The 19803-nt window shown below is 34.2% G+C and overlaps 4 protein-coding genes across 4 annotated transcripts; all 4 read left to right on the top strand.

Annotated features, from left to right (window-relative positions):
- The first annotated feature begins 3514 nt into the window (after positions 1-3514).
- LOC145077054 (F-box protein At3g07870-like) lies at positions 3515-5188 on the top strand. Its single transcript, XM_079022831.1, has 2 exons — positions 3515-3709; positions 3962-5188. Exon 2 carries the CDS (start codon positions 3963-3965, stop codon positions 5100-5102), a length of 1140 nt encoding a protein of 379 aa, XP_078878957.1. The 5' UTR covers positions 3515-3709; position 3962; the 3' UTR covers positions 5103-5188.
- A 1755-nt stretch (positions 5189-6943) lies between these two features.
- On the top strand, positions 6944-8294 carry LOC145074029 (F-box/kelch-repeat protein At3g06240-like). The gene has a single exon (XM_079020474.1). It carries the CDS (start codon positions 7045-7047, stop codon positions 8200-8202), a length of 1158 nt encoding a protein of 385 aa, XP_078876600.1. The 5' UTR covers positions 6944-7044; the 3' UTR covers positions 8203-8294.
- A 137-nt stretch (positions 8295-8431) lies between these two features.
- Positions 8432-10046, top strand: LOC145074028 (F-box protein At3g07870-like). Its single transcript, XM_079020473.1, has one exon. The coding sequence runs from the start codon at positions 8735-8737 to the stop codon at positions 9929-9931; it is 1197 nt and encodes a 398-aa protein (XP_078876599.1). The 5' UTR covers positions 8432-8734; the 3' UTR covers positions 9932-10046.
- A 6087-nt stretch (positions 10047-16133) lies between these two features.
- On the top strand, positions 16134-16839 carry LOC145073576 (uncharacterized). Its single transcript, XM_079020123.1, has one exon. The coding sequence runs from the start codon at positions 16182-16184 to the stop codon at positions 16743-16745; it is 564 nt and encodes a 187-aa protein (XP_078876249.1). The 5' UTR covers positions 16134-16181; the 3' UTR covers positions 16746-16839.
- The last annotated feature ends 2964 nt before the right edge of the window (positions 16840-19803 follow it).

Raw genomic sequence — 19803 nt, 5'->3', positions numbered from 1 at the left:
TATACAAAGAAAAGGATCAAATAGACTTTCGAATAATAGATTCTACCCTAGGACCACAACCAGACAAGGAACAGGAAATAAGGCCCAATCAATCATTCTAAGGCTATAAGCTCCTAACCGTATACAACTTTAAAAGCATACATATAGCAAGATCCATACGATTATCATAGCTCAAGCATCAGTATAACATGGCAAACATATTGGGGAACTACTTACTTGGCTCAGTCGATCATGCGCGTTGCACTCTCCTCTTTTCCAATTTCTAAAAGTTTTAAATTTTATTTTTTATTTTTGAAAACAATTTTATCATTGCCTTAGTTTGAGTCCCGACACACCCGAGGGTGTGCCTGAATCCCTCAAACCATGGCTCTGATACCAACTTGTAATGACCCAAAATTTTCAAATAATTTTTTCATTTTTAATTAGCCAATCACTCCCATAAAATGTGAAGTAACATTAACCACTGTTTTCAAAAAATCATAACATTAACATTTTATTCAAAACATCATAGTGTCCCATCAAAACAAATGTCGGAGAGTGCATGTCGCGCCATCAAGCTTTGCCCTTGCCCTTAGGCTCAGATGTACCTGAAACTAATCAACAAACTATAAGCTAAGGCTTAGTGAGTTCCCTAGAGCATACCCCACACAATCCACATAAACACACAATCATATTAGCTATAAAGCTACATATATCACAACAACCATGCATACAAACATATAGGGATGTCGTGGGCTCGTCCCCAGGGTCTTACTCCAGGATGCCATGGGCTCCACACATGGTCTTACAACTAAGTGCCATGGGCTCTCCTATGGTCTTTAATAGGAAAGCCATGGGCTCTCCACATGGTTTGACATCCGAGTGTCATGGGCTCTCCTATGGTCTTTTATTAGGAAAGCCATGTGCTCTCCACATCGTCTTACATCCAGGTGCCATGAGCTCCCCAATGGTCTTTCATACAAGCATACTACATATACCACTAGCATATCACATATTCCATAACCAACTAGCATATCACATAACAAATAATAGGTCGGCCTTGGTGCCTTGGACCCATTGGTATGGTGAGGAGACTCACCTCTCGAATGTTGAACTGACAAGCTAAGATTAGATATATCCCACACACTGCTCCAACTCAACCGCCTATAATCGACATGTGATGAACTTGTTACAATCCTAAAATACCATAAATACCCTATAAGTCAACCCTGGTCAAGGTCAAGGTCAACAATCCATGTTGACCAACTTGTCGAGTGCATCCAGCAAATCGTCGAGTTCCTCCCGAGTTTATTCCACTGAATCCTGAGTCAACTCACTCAGTCACCTTAGTGACTCGTCGAGTTCATCAAATGTCCAAAAAACCTAAAGTCCATTCAGACCAAAACCCTAATCCTTCACTGCACTCAATTAGAAACTCAAAAACAGGCAAACCCTACCCGACTCGTCGAGTCAACTAAGGGAATCGACGAGTTCCTTAAGTCACTTTTATGTTCAGCCCTTTTCAGTAGGATCTAAGGTCCTAAACTTCAGATCCAACCTCCCTAGTGCAGATACCACATAAAGTTGCAAACTTTACTTGCATGCAAGGTCCTCCAAGGCTATAACATCAAAACTAAGCTTCCTACAAGGTTTTAGTGCATGGAAAGGGCCTAAGTTGGATAAAGTGAACAACTTTATGTCATTGGGGACCTAGAGAGGTCCAGATCTGGAACCATATCCTTGTGATAAGTCCAGATCCGAGACCCTATTTTGCACCCAAAAGTGACCATATCCTTCCATGAAATGAGATCTAAGCAAATAGAGATCAAGGTGGTAACTTTTTACCTCTAAATGGATGCTCACAACCAGTAGATGCCGAATCCCAAGCCTTCTCCTCTCTTCAAGCTCCTCAACCTTCAAGTTTCCTCCTCAAAAGCACAAGTTTTACTCTCTAAGACTCACATACACTCAAGGAAGCTCAAATATGCGACTAGGGTTTCTTTTTGGGCTTTAAATACAATGAGGGAGGCTACAAATGAGCCATAAATCCTTTAAATAGGGTACAAACCCCTAAAAATTAAGGTTTCTCTCTACCAAGTCTACTCCTCGAGTCGGGGCCTTTCGACTCGTCGAGTAGGATTTAAATCTCGCGTCCTCCTAATAGTCTCTACTTGACGAGTTGGAGCTCTCCAACTCGTCGAGTCCATGCACAAAACCCTAAGAAAATTAAATAAAATAAATAATACATGGAACAGGTGTTGCATTGGCATTCAAACCCAAAGGTTGATGGCCTGGGGTATTCTAACCTGAATTGTTGATTGGACCCATAATATGCTGTTATTGTATTTGTGTTGGTATTTTGGGGGAACTCACTAAGCTTTGTGATTACAATTTTGGTTTATGGTTTCAGGTACTTCGGTGGACAGTGGCAAACGAAGGTGTAATCGTACACATCCTTGGTTTTACAACTAATTAGATCTTGGGAAACAAAATGTTTTTGAAATGATTGTTTGTAAACATTTTTATAAAGAAATGGGTCGCTTTTGAAAGGTTTAAATTTGTTAAAAATTTTGGGCTGTTATAATTTGGACTCGCAAGTGAGTTTTGGACCTTAATTATTAATTAGGGTTAGTTATTTTGTTGACTATGTGGAGTTTAGATCCGGCAGTTTAGGTGCTAGATTTACGTGTTGTCAGTATCAGGCGAGTCTCCTCACTTATTCTTACCCGTGTGGTAGAATAGTTGTATTTATGATGACCAACTGGGTCTAGCTGTTATGGTTATGCAATGTTATTTATATGTGACTGAGGTTGCTGATAGCCAATCAGGGTTGCTGCTAACCTACAGGGCGTGTTGTTGGCTCATTGGGGTTGCTGATAACCCATAGTTGTTTATTTATGTTGTGTTGTATGTGGTATCTCGGAGAACTCACTAAGTTTCGTGCTTACAATTGTTGATTTATATGTGACAAGTACTTCCGAGGACCATAGGAAGACGAATATCTGATTGTACACACATGCTGGGAGATTTACTACCAGGACATGTTTATGAACTCTGATATTTGTGATACTAGCTGTTTTGAGATAATTATGTAATCGATAACGTGGTTGTGAAACTCTGATTTTGATAAATTAAAAATGAAAAATTTTGTCTAAAATTTGAGACGTTACTTTCGTATATCCAAGCCATCCAGAATTTCCAAAATGACTATGGGAATTTAAATATGAAAAATCGAATATCCCTCTAATTGGAGTTTTTAGTGAGTTGATCTCTATAGTCTTTTTACTATTTTAGACCGAAGAGGCGAAGACAATACGATCATATTTATAAAAAAACTAACAACTAATATGTTAGTCTATGTAATTTTTTCAACCCATAAAAATATTCTTTAGTAATTTTTCAAAGATTGGACAAGTGTAAAATACACCCAACGGTATATTTCTGTAATTTACATTCTATATTATTTAATATATTTAATACACTTGCCTTTTCAAAAAAAAGAAAATCTATATTTAATACACCGAGACAAGTAGCCAACCCCACTCTGTTCATTGTCACAACTCCCAAGTCCCTCCCCTCTCTTCAACACAGAAGCATAAACCCTCCGAGGACTGTTTCTCCCGCCGCTTGGAATCCGAAACAAGAAAAAAGACCTCAGCGCACCGGTGCGCCCATCGCCCTGATGCTGCTGCTGCTGCTGTTGGGTCTCGCTTTTGGATCTCTCCTTTAGGTACAAAATTATTCATAATCAATGCCATCTTTACTCTGTACTTATTATATTTTTCGAAGTAAAATTTTCTTAGGTTTTGATATTTCAGATTTGTTAGTAGTAATTTGTGTTAATTTAATTTATTAATGGCAATGCAAGGAATTTTTCTGATAGGAATAGGGACATATTCTTTATAGGGTTTTGTTGCTTTGGTAATTGGTATTTCATTTCTGTTTGCGATTTATATTTATTAACCACGAATATCTTGAACAGAATGTCACTTCCAGATCAATCCATGGGAGACTTACCAGTGGAAGTCATGGTCGATATTCTCTCAAGACTTCCTGTGAAGACAATCATCCACTCCAAATGTGTATGCAAGAAATGGCTGGATATCATTTCTGACTCTTACTTTGCCAATCTTCACCTCTCGAGATCACCTACAAACCTCGTGATTCATCATAATTTAGGATTTGATACGAACGGTTATAAAAACCCAGGCACTTTAACATGGGTGGACCTTGAAGACGAACTTGATCACCACGACCCTCGCATGACCCTTGATCTTAATCTTTCACCCATTTTCCAAAATTCTCAAATACTCCCCGCAGGCTCAGTCAACGGCTTGATCTGCTTATGGCAGGTTTGTCCTAAACGTCATAACATTTACATATGCAATCCAATCACAAGAGAATATATGATCCTCCCTAGACAACGTAATTGCATAATTGTTTATTGTTTTGGTGTCGGTTTACTTACACATGAATACAAATTAATACGGATCTTCCAAAGGGGTATGCCTCCATATTCAACATCATCATCTCGTATGGGCCTATTTGAAGCTGAGGTTTACACCCTCGGAACGGGTCAATGGAGAAGTCTGGGTTGTGTACCATATTGGCTCAGTGGATCCTCTGGGCTATTTTTGAATGGCCATGCTCATTGGATTCTTGTTGACAGGGATTCTCCTGAGAAGATTTATGCTTTTGATTTTGACAAGGAGACGTTTGATTTGTTCCCATCTCCTCCCTCTTCTGAAGCTATGCGTGGAAGTTTGGGGGTGATAAACGGTTGCTTATGTCAATGTGAAAGTTTCAATTCTAAATTGACGATTTGGGTGATGAAGGAATACGGGGTTAAGAAATCTTGGCATAAAGAGGTGGTGATTGAGAGAAGTATCAGCCCTGGTCTTCCTTTGTGGTGTGTGGAACCTGTGTATGTAATTGAGGGTTTTAAAGATGGGGTTATTTTGATGGGGTCTTTTCGTGGTGTGCTATTTGTTTATTGTCCTCAGAGGAAAACAATTGTAGACTTTGTAAAATTTGATCGCTCCTTCAAATTCAATGCATGGGTTTATCGTCCTAGTTTTCATAGACTACACAACTTTGAGAATGAGAGAGTGGATGTGTTTTAAAGGTCAACAATGAACACTGATCGTCGTTTTTGTATCAAAAATAGTTGTTTTGAGTGTAGTATTTTACTATTGCCTTCTAAATTTTATTTAGTGATTTCCTATGCTTTTCTAAAAGTAATCTATTTCATCTTCAAGTCCTAACTCAAAGGCTTCAATTACAATCATATGACTATAGCATGTACGCTTTAAGGAAACATGGTTTTTACTTTTTAGTGCACCTGAATATATATAGAATTAATAACAAATACTAATATAAAATTTGTAATTGAAACGTAAAGGGTGTAAGATTGACTCCACATTATCCAAAGCGAAAGCCGAAAGAGGTTGTGTGGTCATTCTTTTTTAATGGTAAAACCTGGGTTTTCATATATGGTCATTTTCAGAATATATACTTTTTTCAAATATAGTTTTGGGACTAATTTTTTCATAGATGTCTAAGATTTTTGAAGACGTCCATCTTTGAAAATCCTTTAAATAGTGTCATTTAAAGAATTTCGCAGATGACCATTTACAAACAAAAATCATGAATATTTTCGTTCAGTAGTTCATTTTTGCTTAAATTTGTAAGTGGTTATAGGAATAGTCAGATTCTTTATAAAATCATACAATTATACACTAAAAGAAGTTTGTCATTTGCCATATTTACATTTCAAATTCTTTAGTGCATTTACAAAACACACATGATTTTTTTTAAAGCCAACTCATAAAGTAACTATCCTAATACTAAATTTGCATATCTCGTCTTAAAAAGGACTTAACCCGCGACACATTTCAATCAACCTTGATGCTTTCAGAGGCCCTAGGTGAAAAAAACAAAAAACCAAATAAGAATTTATAAAGTAATGTATTTCAATCCCTTTCCAAATCCAACCAACCAAATATGGATAACAAATCCTTCTGTGAATAATTTTTAAATATTCAAAATCTCACAAAAACAATCCACAATACAAAGTCCCGACAATCTAACATTAAATTCATCCGGTCACAAACACGACCCAACACTGTTTTATGGGCATTGGATGCCATGTTGGGTTTGGGTCTAATGTTTTAAAAACCAGTGTTTTAGTTGAACCAGTATGGTTATTGGTTTTCAGTTCAACCGGTTTGACCGTTGAGTAAACCGGTTTCTATAATTTTCATCTTTTTTTTTGTATTTTCATACACATACATACATACATATATAAATCAAGAATTTGATGTCTACAAGTTCAAACATTAAAATACACATGAAACAAGTTGTAGATCAATCTAAATACATTAAAATAACTCATAAGCATAAGTTTTACATCAATCCACGTGCATTAAAAAGAAAATAAAGTCCTAGATAAATATAAACGCATCAAAAAACTTCATAACATTTATCATGTATTTTTATTTAGAAAAAATTTAATAAATGTGAAAAAACTATCAAAGTTTATTATGCTAAAGATTTCGGTTCCCTTATTCAATTTAACCGGTTCAACTGGTTTAATTGAACTAGTTCAACTGGATTTTTGTAAAACTGACTGGTTCGATCCGGTTCAAAAATAAATATAAAACCGGTAATAATTGAACCGCTCCTTCCTCGATTCCGATACAACCAGTTCAACCAGCCAATTCAAAACCGGTTTTTTAAAACATTGTTTGGGCTCATAATGAGTATCTAAATATATCGAAGATATTCTGATCTATATTTCTTGGGCTTTGGTCGTTCCTCTTTTGATGTAGTCAAAGATGACGACTTATTTGAAGAAACACCTTTTAGAGTCAACTATACGTATCTTCCAAGTAAATATCTTTTCCAAGTTTCCCATTATAAGAAACCAAAATTAACCACAAGATATATATATACATATCGATAACAACCATCAAACCAAACTCAATTGTTATCTTTCTTCACCACCAACCATCATCAAAATTTACCTTTTATTACTAGAAAATTATATTTATTTTCAGTCCATTCATGGAAAACTTACCGGTGGAAGTCATGGTCCATATTCTCTCAAGACTTCCTGTAAAAACAATAATCCACTGCAAGTGTGTATCCAAGAAGTGGCTGGATCTCATTTCCGACTCTTACTTCGCCAATCTTCATCTCCAGAAATCACCTTCAAGCCTCATGATTCATCATAATTCTGAAAATGAAATGACCGATTACCATAAACCAGGCATTTTGAAGTGGGTGGAGGTTGAAGATGAACTCGATCACCATCGTTTACACCATGACCCTGTCATGAGACTTGACCTTAATCTTGCACCCATTTTCCAACGCTCTCAAATACTCCCCGTGGGCTCAGTCAACGGTTTGCTCTGTCTCTGGCAGTTTGGTCAACGAAAAGATAACACTTACATATGCAATCCAATCACAAGAGAGTATATGATCCTCCCTAGACAACAATACTATAGAGAAGGTTATGCAATAATTGTTTATTGTTTTGGTGTCGTTTCACTTACACATGAATACAAAGTAATACGAATTTTCCAAGGGGATATACCCCCAATTAATCCAACCTCATCATCTCGCCCGAGTTTATTAGAAGCTGAGATTTACACCCTTGGCACAGGAAAGTGGAGAAGTCTAGGTCATGTCGCTTACTGGCTTAATGGATTCTCTGGGCCATTTCTAAACGGCTATGCTCATTGGATTGTTGTTGACGACGATTCCCCTCAAAAGCTTTGTGCTTTTGATTTTGACAAGGAGACGTTTGAGTTGTTCCCATCTCCTCCTGTTGAAATTGTTGAAGAAAGTCAAATTCATTTTTACAGTTTGGGGGTTCTTAAAGGTTGTTTATGCCAATCTGATACTTTTGATTTTCAACTCACAATTTGGGTGATGAAGGAATATGGAGTCAAGAAATCTTGGCGTAGAGAGGTGATTATCAAGCAAAGTGTTAGCCGTGATCTAGATTGGTTGATGTGGGAACCCGTTTACCTGATTGAGGGTTTAAATGATGGAACTATTTTGATGATGTATTATCAAGATAAATTGTTGGCGTATTGTCCTAAGAGGAAAACAATTGAAGACAAGGAAATTTTTGATCGGCATTTCACTGGAATGGCTTATCGTCCAAGCTTTCTTAAACTTCAGAACTTCAAATCAGAGAGAGTTCATGTGTTGTAAGGGTCATAAAACTGATAGTGTTAAGTCATAAAGACTAATAAAATGATCTATTCACATTAAAAAAAAAAGTTTCATAAAGACTATTTTAAACATTTTAAACCATAAGAACCATTTGTGATTTTTTGTCATAAGTAACTGATGTCACAAAGCGGCTAAAAAAATGGCTTAACCCTTTTAATAAATTTACCACTTTTTTTTCCTGATAGAAAAAAACAATCATAACCATCTATTTCATGATTGATTAAAATGTGAAATATTTTTTTTATGAAATAACACACAATTTCACAAAATATTATCTACTTCGTATAACAATTATCTTTCTTTTAAAGTCAACTCTACGTATCTTCCAAGTAAAGAACCTTTACAAAGTTTCTCCATTATAAAACAACACACCCCATAAACATATATACATATTGACAATCTCACAATCATCAATCCAAAGTCAACTATTCTCTTTCTTCTGCTGTCACCACTCGCCACCACCATCACCACCACCATCACCACCAAAATCCAGCTTTTATTACCAGAAAAAATGTCTCTTCTGGATCCATCGATGGAAGACTTACCGGTGTATATCACGGCTGATATTCTCTCAAGACTTCCAGTCAAAACGATCATCCATTGCAAATGTGTATGCAAGAAGTGGCTGGATCTCGTTTCAGACTCTTACTTTTCCAATCTTCATCTCCAGAGGTCACCTTCAAGCCTCATGATTCATCATAATCCTGAAAAGGAAATGGCCATTTACTATAGAACAGGTATTTTGAAGTGGCTAGAGGTTGAAGACGAACTCCATCACCACAATTTACACCATGACCCAGTCATGAGCCTCGACCTTAATCTCGCACCCATTTTCCAAGAATCTCAAATACACCCCGTAGGCTCAGTCGATGGTTTGCTCTGTCTATGGCAATTTGGTTCTGAAAATGAAAACACTTACATATGCAATCCAATCACCAGAGAATACATGATCCTCCCAAATCAACAATACCATAGAGAATATTTTGCAATAGTTATGTGTTGTTTCGGAGTCGGGTCAATAACAAGGGAATATAAAGTGATACGGATCTTTCAAGGAGATATACCCACAAACCCTAATTCATCATCTCCTCCGATTCTACTAGAAGGTGAGATTTACACCATTGGCACAGGCCAATGGAGAAATCTTAGTATTATCCCTTATTGGCTTAGTAACTTCAATGGGATATTCTTAAATGGACATGCTCATTGGATTGTTATTGATCAGGATTCGCCTGAAAAGCTTTGTGCTTTTGATTTTGATAAGGAGACGTTCAAGTTGTTCCCATCTCCTCCTGTTGAAATTGTAGAAGAAAGTCGTATCCATTTCTACAGTTTGGCTGTTCTTAAAGGTTGTTTATGTCAATCGGATACCTTCGATTCTCAATTCACGATTTGGGTGATGAAGGAATATGGGATCAAGAAATCTTGGCAAAAAGAGGTCATTATCAAGCGAAGCATTAGCCCGGATCTTGATTGGTTGATGAGGGAACCTGTTTATGTGATTTGGGGTTTGAACGATGGAACGATTTTGATGGTGTATGATGAAGAAAAACTGCTGGAATATTCTCCTCTCACAAGAACAATTGTTGATACTGAAATATTTCATCCATATTTCACTGGAATCGCTTATCGACCCAGCTTTCTTAAACTCCAGAACTTCAGAATAGAGAGAGTTCGTGTGTTCTCAGGGTCAATAAAGTTGATGTAATTATCACCCATTTACCAGATGATTTAGATCTTGATAATCTTTTATTTCATTTCATTTGATAAATATTATATTTTTTGTGTTAAAAGTTATTCATAAAGCAATTATATATTACTTACCCAAGTGACTTCATTGCGGAACTGAGTGAATATTTTGTTAAAATGATAAAAATGTGATTATTTACTTAACGAGACATCATTTGGTCATTTTGCGATTATCCTTGGGAAATTAACTTAAAAAAAGGTGTATCGTTTTATAATGGTTCAAATAGATATTCATATTACAAAAAATGAGTTAATTATTTTTTAATTCATTGCAACTTTTTTTTAAAGATAAGTTTATCATTTACCATTTTTTTTTCTTTGATAGATTCAAATACAAAAACAATCAATACTCATAATAAAAATCTAAAAAAAAAAATCAATACTCATTAAGTCAAAGTCACACACACCACCCAATTCTGTGTTTATGGGCCTTGGATGATCTTTTGGGTCGCATAATGCATCTTGATTATCTTCCAGAGTCCAGAATCCAAGACCTTCAAAGTTGCACGTTTATGTGTCTAAGTCTCAAACTTAAAAATCAGGAAAGGAATTCTAATACATTACCTATAGGTTGATATGCATAATCTATTTTAGAAATTAGAAAATAAAGGTGCCCTCAAACTCAAAAATTAAAAATCAAAACCTAAATCTATAGAAATCGATAAAAAAAAACAAATGAGAAAGAAAAAGCAATATACCTTTAGGTTCATATCCATAATACATTTCAGAAATCAGAAATTAGAAGCGCATTCAAACTTAAAAATCAGAAAGAAATATCGAGAGGTTGTATTCTCCTTATAAAGCCGATTAAACTTCTTCTTGAGAACTGATGAGAAGTACATTGGGAGTTGGGAGGAGAACTGGGAGATTTAAGAGACTTTAAGGGTATTTTCCCGCTTGCTTACGAGTACGAGACATAGCAAGAACATACAACACATGGGAACAAATGGAGCGCAAAAAAATACGATGCATAAAAAATGGAGGGAAAAAAATTTAGGAGTTGAGCGAAATTTTTTTTTTGAGGAAAAATCGGTGGTTGCAAGACTTGAACTGAGGCGTGTCCTTATCAACATCAAAGTCCGCTGCGGCTTAACCATGTGAGCTACAATTAAGTTTGTATTTTTGCTGCTTAATGTATTTTGGGACAAAGTTTAGAGGTGCAAAAGGGTTGCGTTGATTCGATGTGATTCCTACCATTCTAACTTGACTGTTTGGGTGATGAAAGAATACAGGATCAAGAACTCCTGGCATAAAGAGCTTGTGCTCAAATATAGTATCAACCCTGATCTTGATATTGATATTGATATGTTGTTTTTGGAACTCGTGTTTCTAATTGAGGGTTTTAAAGATGGAACTTTTTTGATGAGAACTTTTGGGAAAAAATTAATTGTTTATTGTTCTCGGAGGAAAATAATGATAGACATGGGAATGCTTGATGACTTCTTAAATGGATTTGCTTATCATCCTAGCTTTCATAGACTACACAACTTCAAAAACGAGAGAGTTCATATGTTTTAAAGGTCAACAATATTGTGATATGGTTTTCAAGAAAACGTGTAATGTGTGTGTACCATGGCTAAATTGTAACGTGTGTCATGTCTATTTAAGTGAAGGATATTGTGCTAGGTATCCTGGATCGATTGCATTACCAAAACATTTCTAATTATGGGAGTGGAAATTATTTCTATAACTGTTTATTAAATAAAGAGTTTTATAAATATATTAAGTTAAGAATATAAAATGGATCAACTTTGAAATTGAAGTCCATGCTCTGGAATGTCCAACATTGTTTTTTTTTCTCCTTTTTAGTTTCTTAGAATGATGGAATGTATTAAAAACGAGCTAACAAAGTGCTAGAAAATAAGTACAAATACAAATAAAGAGCCATGAAAGGAGAAGAGCACCAAGATAACCGGATTAAACTTGACAAATTGGCCCTATTTTTATCCCCAAAAAAGTCATATCTTCAATTCTTCAAAAACCGAAAGGAACCTTGCCACCCTAGCCTCAAAAACTAAAGACAAGAACAATTGATGACACTGAAATTTTCGACCCATACTTCACTGGAATAGCTTATAAAACCCAACTTTCTAAAACTCAAAAACTTTGAAATAGAGAGAGTTCATGTCTTCTAAGGGTAAACAAAGTTTTGCAATTATCACCCATTTATCAGATTTAAAAGAACTTGATAGAGTTTGATTTCATTTTTTGTCATAATAACTCAATCTTAGACCTCGTAGCAAGATCCACACGATAATAACTACAAAGTCACAATCAAAAGGCTATCAGAGCTTTGTTATGATCATCTAATTGCTCATTTTATAATTAAGGCATATGAAAGAACATGATACACTGAAGTCCTATCACGAATTTGAGTTCAAAATCGTATATGGTATTGGATTTGTCCAAATTTTACCGATAGGGTCAAATTCTCATCTTCTTCAACCAAACAAAATGAAACCTAATTCTCTACATATGAATGATCGTGTGTTAAGCAAACAAAGAAATAGAGTCAAGATTGGCCCGAGAAAAAAAAAGGATTATGTGTTGAATTGATCTTGGATTAACCATGCTTTTTTAGACCACAACGATTTGTGGTTGTAAACATGGCAACTATTCAGTATGATTGTTGTGAGTGAAGATCATGTCTGGATGATACCTCAAGGAACTTCGGTTATAAATCTTCTCGTGCATCATAGCTTTCATTCAAAACGAGTACAACATCAGGTATCTGAGTAGTTCTTCGGATTTTAGACTGTCTCTTCATGTTTCGATGTATGGACATTGCAATTCATAGTACTTGACTAGAAAAATAATAATGAGCAACACATAACAAACAGTAAACTTAAGCTAACTACTATAAAGTACGTAAAAAACATATTTCAACCCCAAAACGAATACATATTCGACAACTCTGCATTTTGGACTAGGGTTTTAATTTTAGATACGGTTATTGCATTTTTAACTATATAAAACTTAATGCGAATCTAACTTGTCTCAAGTTATAGATCATAGTAGTTTGCTTCAAAGTGTTTTAGATAAATACGTAATCCAAAATCAGTTATCGAGATGTAGTGGATATCATATTCTAAATTTTACTTAACTACGAGCCGAACAGATGTCCATGAGACCCGGGTCCAAGTTCATTTCGCATTGCCACATCATTTCTATGGATGGACAAAATCTAGATTATTATCTTATATCTCAAAAAAAAAAAATGTTGCCATTTATGTGATTACCACAAATTCTTTCTATATATGATGAATTTAAAACATATTTAAATATTAGTTTTTCAATCCAGCACAACTAAAAATAAGTTATTTGTGAAGTTCACCTTAGATTCTAGAACATGATGGTTTTGTTGGGCTTTCAAAAGCTAAGGCTCCTGTGAATTGCCTCCAACGACAAATACCGTTTTTCCAACTCCTGTTGGGTCCATCGTGTCTGCGAGACTACTAATCTGTATTTTATATTATTGACTCTAAGAAGACTTTGACATTTACAAACATTTTTGGGACGTTTGAACCAAAACAACAAAATAATGTCACATCTAATGTGTTTATTATATAAAAAGTTTAAGTAATAATCGATTAATATTTATATACACATAAAATTCACCATGTTATCAACTACTCATTTAAAGAAAGCTTAAAAGAATTTAAAGTTATTCCGGGTCGTACACAAAACTAAAATTAGTCTAATCTATGATTTAATAAAAATATTATTGTTATCCTCAATTTATGCATTATATTTTACCCCAAAACGTAACTCGTTCGTTATTTCTTATCATTATGTGTAACCATAAATGGCCAATCATGTTGCATAATGTGTAAAAACATGGCAATGTTTTTACATTAAAATTTTGTATTTAAGTTTACTTTTGTATTTAAGTTTACTATTTTTTTTTTATTATTTTTTTATTTTTTTATTTTTTTATGGGAAGTTCTACTGTTGCACCCTTTTTGCTGTTAAAAAAAACGATTGGAATGTATATTTCTACCATTATTTAATACTATTAAAAATAGTATTCAATTCATCTTGTAACATATTAATTATATATAGTATATAAAGAAATATTTTCTAAGCATGTATTATAATTTATGGATAAAGAAACCTTTAATAATAAAATTGGTCCCTGTGGTATGCATTTTTTTTTGGGTTTTAGTCCAAACCCCGACTTTTTTGGTTTCGTGGTCCTTTTGGCCACATTTGTACGTAAGTTTGGTTCCTCCTAAAATTGAAATGACTGTAATGTCCTTATGATATATATTTTTTTATGTTTTTTCTATTTAATTTAAATGAAAAGAAAATAATTAATTAATTTGGGCCCACATATCTCTCTCTCTCTCTCTCTATCTCTCTCTCTTCTTCTTCTTCTTCTTCTTCTTCTTCTTCTTCTTCTTCTTCTTCTTCTTCTTCTTCTTCCACAACATTCAAGTGGCTAACTACAGGAACTAAAAACCCTCGAATGAGTTCAATTTTTTCTTGATCATAAAAACTTAAATGATTCACAGCTTCAATAAACACACATAATAAATGATTAATCTGATGAAAAAACCAGATGAATTTGTTTTCACTTTATTTCAAATGCTATCACAGACCTCTGAATTCATGATTATAAACCGAAAAGAAACTAAAAACCTGGAGGAACCCAAACCATCTAGAAATCGACCAGATAACAAACCAAGATGAATTTAAGCTTTAACTGCAACCTGGTACATCAAATCCATCATAAAAAACTAAAATAATCTAAATTGCTAAACTCTAGACCGAAATATCAAACCCAGAAAAAAAAACCAGATGAATTCAATTTCCAAGAACAATTGCCCAGATCGAGAACTTGATCATATAAATAAACCCGGATGAAATCAGTTTCCAATAACAACTCACAACATCAAATTTGTGTTCAAGGACATACGAGGCAGGAGTATACAATTTGCATCAGGTTAAGATGTAAGAAAGTTAAATTAAGAACAGGGGCATGTTTATGTAAACAAATTCGAACCCTTCTTGAACCTGATGTGTATGTCGACTGGCACAACTCCTCACCACCATCATCTTTTTCAAACCCTAACTCCTCACCACCATCTCTCCTTCCAGTCACCAAAATCAACTACCAACACCACGATCAGAATTCAAGACTTGTTCATGTTGCAGATTCGGTGAGTTCCCAGTTTACCCACCTAGATCGTATAAGGATATGGTGGTGTCGGAGATCTACAGTAGCAGCGACAGTGGGCGGTGATGGCAGCTTCGCTGCTTTCACTTCCTGTTCTGACGAGATCGATGAGGATGGAGGCAAACTGAGATGCGTACGACGGAGGGAAGAAGTAGCGGTGGATGGTCGTGGGTGGCAGGCCTTGGTTGCCTCGCTATCTTTTTCGTTTTCTGGGCAGCAGGTCGTTGAAAGGGAGGTAGTAGGAGATGGGATGAGGTTTGATGTTGTTTGGTGGTGATTCACGGTGATCAAAGTCACCGGTGGTGGTTATTGATGGAGGCAGCGACGGTTCTTGATGGGTTTTGGTGGCAAGCTCCCAAAACTGGAGGAAGACAGTAGATGGTGGTGTTTTGAAGCTTGCTTGACGGATTTTAATGGCGGAGATATAAGGTGGAGTTGTGGTGGATGGGTTCAAAAGAAAGAGACAAAGACAAATGCTTTTTGAGTAAACCACAGTGGAGCAGGAGGAAAAGAATTCAACAGGTTTTCTTGAGAGAGAGAGAGAGAGGTGGGACCTTTTTCATTTTTTTAATTGCTAAAATAAATAAATAAATATTAAATTTTAAGAATAATGAAAGAAAAATGAAAAATAAATACCCCAAAAGTATTATAGTCATTTCAATTTTCGGAGGGACCATTTTCACATACAAATCACGGACTACTACGAAACCAAAAAAGTCACTGTTTGGATTAAAACCCCAAAAATTTGCATACCACAGGGACCATTTTTGCAATTTTGTCTTTAATAATTTACCAAATAAGTTATTATGTGATAATATAAACCTCAAACAAATATCTTATATCTGGTAGTAGATCAGAGTGTGAATAGGTGGGTAAGCCATCATTATCTAGAAAATGGTTTGGTAAATTTTATTCCAAAATCCAAGGTTAATTTTGTAAATTCGCTCATTTCTTGAACTTATTTATATGTGCATCATATCGTAGACATCATCATCGTCTTCATCGCATCACCTCCATCGTCTCTGTAACAATGGAGGAAATGTCGAATCACATCAACAAACAAACACCAAAAACCAATTTCATTAAGCTCAACAACATGTTCTCCATTTTCATCTTCATCATCTTCTTCTTCTCATCCACTGTGTCTCTCAGTTCTTACACTCACCATTTCTCCTCTTTCGACAGACATTACATCTTCCTCCTCTGCAATGGAATCCTGGTTTTCCTCATAATGAACTTCGGTTCGACCAACAGCTCTTCACCAAAACAAAATCACACAGTAATCACAAATGAAACCAACCTCCCACATCTGCTAATCTCATCAGCCATGGAAGAACAAGAACAAGAACAAAAACAAGAACAAGAAGAAGAAGAAAAAATCGAAGAAGATGATGAAAGCATTCATATTGGTTCTCATGTTTGCGTAGTTGAAGATGATTATGTTGTTTCTGCCACTCAGTATCAAATTGAAGATCAAAAGGCAGAGATTCATTTTGTTGTTGATGAACATGAAATAGAGGAATTGAACAGGAGATGTGCAGAATTCATAAGAAAGATGAAGAAAAGAATTAAATCTGAATCATTTCTTCATTAGAAATAAGTATAACAGTTTAATTTTAGTGTAAACTAACAGTTAAAGCCTCGACTTTGTTTTTTTCTATGTAGTATGAATTCTCTTGTTTGTGTTATTTAGATATCCAACTACTAAAAAATATTCAGTTTAGTTAATCACCAAATTTCAAATTATCAAACTACAAACTTCAATTTTCGGTATCACTCATTGTAAAATACTTGACAAAATTACATCGAGGTTTTTTTAAAAGTCACTCAATTCTTTATTAATTTTTTTTTTGAGGAACGAGGTTTATATGGTTTTCAAAACTTACGTTAGTGCTAACACCATAAGTTTCCGTCCGTCAGTGTAAGAGTGATTTGATCTTTTCATGTAACAATACTCTGACCATGCGTAAACCATAGGGATCATTTATGTAATTTTATCGATTTTATCGATATATATATATATATATATATATATATATATATATATATATATATATATATATATATATATATATATATATATATATATATATATATATATGTCTCCACATAAATTTGAAGGTGGTCAATATTTCGACATGAATTTAAAACTGCCGTTAATTTTTTTGTAAATTTTTATGTACATGTCGGCTTAAATTCAAATTTTATCTATGTTTCAACGTAATTTTTTTAAGTTTTCCTGTTTAGTTTTATGTATGTTTCTTATGAGTCGAATCACATATAATAATTTTCGTTTGTTAACTACAAAAAGTTGTATCAAATTTGAGTTGGTTTATGTTTCAATGTTTTTTTTACGTTTTATACTAAATTTTATGTATGTTTTTTATTTATGAGTTGGGTCACATATAAAAACTTGCATTTGTTAACTTAAAAAAACTAATTTTTTATATGTTTATTTTATTTATTTGTCGGTATACATTCAAAGTGGTCAAAGTTTCGATCTATCTGAATTTATACCGACACGTACATAAAAAAAACAAACAAGTTTTTTATTAAAAAAAATTAATAAACAAAGTTTCTGAATTTGCGTCGAAACGTTGGGCATCTTGAATTTATATTCACACGTACATAAATATGCATGTAGAATATATATATATATATATATATATATATATATATATATATATATATATATATATATATATATATATATAATCTGACTCATATTTAGAAAATATACATAAAATTAAACACAAAAACATAAAAAATAATATATCGAAACATAGACTAACTCAAATATAATACATTTTTTTAAGTTAATGAACACAAATTATTATATGTGACGCGACTCATACGAACAAAACGTGCATAAATTAAGCACGAAAACGTAGGAAATTACGTTGAAACGTAGACAAACTCGAACTTAAATGACACATGGAATAAAAAAAACAAGTAAGTTTTTTAAAATAAAATTAACGAACGAAAGTTTTAAATTCACATCAAAATGTTGATTACCGTGAATTTATACCGACACATATATAAAAATAAGCGCATAAAACGTTATTGTCTTAGGTTAACAAACAAGATAAACACAAAAGCTTAATAAACGGAGGGGTGAAAATATCATTTTACAAAGTTCAAAGTGAATGGTCAAAGTGATATTTAAAAAAAATAAAAGGGTGGAAAAGCCACAAACTTGTAAACATAAAATGTAGACAACATTAGATAAATGGTCCCGATGGTCTACCAATGGTCACAAACTCAGTCTTTGTTGTTCAAAAGTATCAAATTACCCTCACATTAACGGACGAAAACTAATGGTATTAGCAAAAGGAACGATCATGTACGCAAGTTTTGGAAACCATAGAGATCATGTTTGTAAAAAGAATTAGCATGAAGTGGGTTTGTGACTTTTAGTAAACCACAATGACCATTTATGTAATTTTATCTAAAATATAAAAAGTAAATTTATGTTACACAAAATTTCATAATTGATCCTCATGGTTTGCAAAATATCACATTTTGAGGACAACTATAAAAAATGTAACACCATTGGTCCTTATGGTTTGAAGACCTTGCATGATTGGTCCTTTTAATTAACTCTGTTAAAAAAGAGGTTAAATACTTGTGAAATGACTAATTTCATCTGTTAGTGTAAGAGTGATGTGACATCCCCAAATTCACGGTCATTTTAAAAATTTTATTTATGCTTATTTGAAAATCAGAGTATTTATTTTAAAGAATAATATTGCGGAATTTGTTCCTAGAAAACATGATAAATATATCATCAAAGCATTTCTGAAGAAATGTATTTTGTTTATATTAAAACTTTGGGATGTTATTGTTAATACAGAAACATAAGCATAAACAGACCTTCCATTCATTTATACTAATGATTTACATCTCTGTTAATGTCTCAGTGTAATGCAGTTTCGTATCGACACCTGTGATACAAATAAACTGAGTGGGTCAGGTTGGAAAACCGGGTGAGTACATAGGGTTTTCAACCCACATTAATAAAGTTATTATGTTTCATTATCTAACAGTTAACCCAATTACCCATCCCCATTATCTTCTTTATTTCTTAAGGATCTACCCTAATAATCATCTATCATTCACTCATTCATTCCTAAGGATTGTCCTAAGGAATAGGCACGAAGTCCATCGCTGTCAGGGTTTATACAACAGGCACTAAGTTCATAGCTGCCAATGTTATTTGTTAGGCACTAAGTCCATAGCTGTCGGGGTTTATCTCTTTTATTGACAGTGTTATTTTAGGGAGTCCACCCACAATATATGTCAATGGGTTTTTAGAGTACATCTGAGGAACATATCGTTCACAACACCTACAGGTTGCGATCCTACTAGTGTTCCACTGGACTATCTAGAATTGTCTGTGGTTGTCATCTATACTCTGGTAGATGACTGGGTCATCGCTTCTCATCATCTTTCACCTATAACGACTCCAAAAATAAAGGGTAAAAATTTCATTTTTCATTATGGTCAAAACACATATATCTTTTAAATCCAAGCTTCCCCAAAACATTGCTCATTAAAAACATTTATCAAAGTTCATCCCAAAATTAAATATTTTGGAAAACACGAATGTGTGCGCTGCGATCAAGCCGATCCCTTCCTTTCCAACCGATGAT

This window comes from Lactuca serriola, chromosome 9 (genome assembly GCF_051521515.1).
Source record: "Lactuca serriola cultivar US96UC23 chromosome 9, Lser_US96UC23_V15, whole genome shotgun sequence".
Classification (NCBI taxonomy): Eukaryota; Viridiplantae; Streptophyta; class Magnoliopsida; order Asterales; family Asteraceae; genus Lactuca; species Lactuca serriola.
This window is presented reverse-complemented; position numbering and strand designations above follow the sequence as displayed.

What these genes read in the sequence shown, in the direction of transcription:
- LOC145074029 (XM_079020474.1), top strand. Translation starts at nt 7,045, where the DNA reads ATGGAAAACTTACCGGTGGAAGTCATGGTCCATATTCTCTCAAGACTT.
- LOC145074028 (XM_079020473.1), top strand. Translation starts at nt 8,735, where the DNA reads ATGTCTCTTCTGGATCCATCGATGGAAGACTTACCGGTGTATATCACG.
- LOC145077054 (XM_079022831.1), top strand. Translation starts at nt 3,963, where the DNA reads ATGTCACTTCCAGATCAATCCATGGGAGACTTACCAGTGGAAGTCATG.
- LOC145073576 (XM_079020123.1), top strand. Translation starts at nt 16,182, where the DNA reads ATGGAGGAAATGTCGAATCACATCAACAAACAAACACCAAAAACCAAT.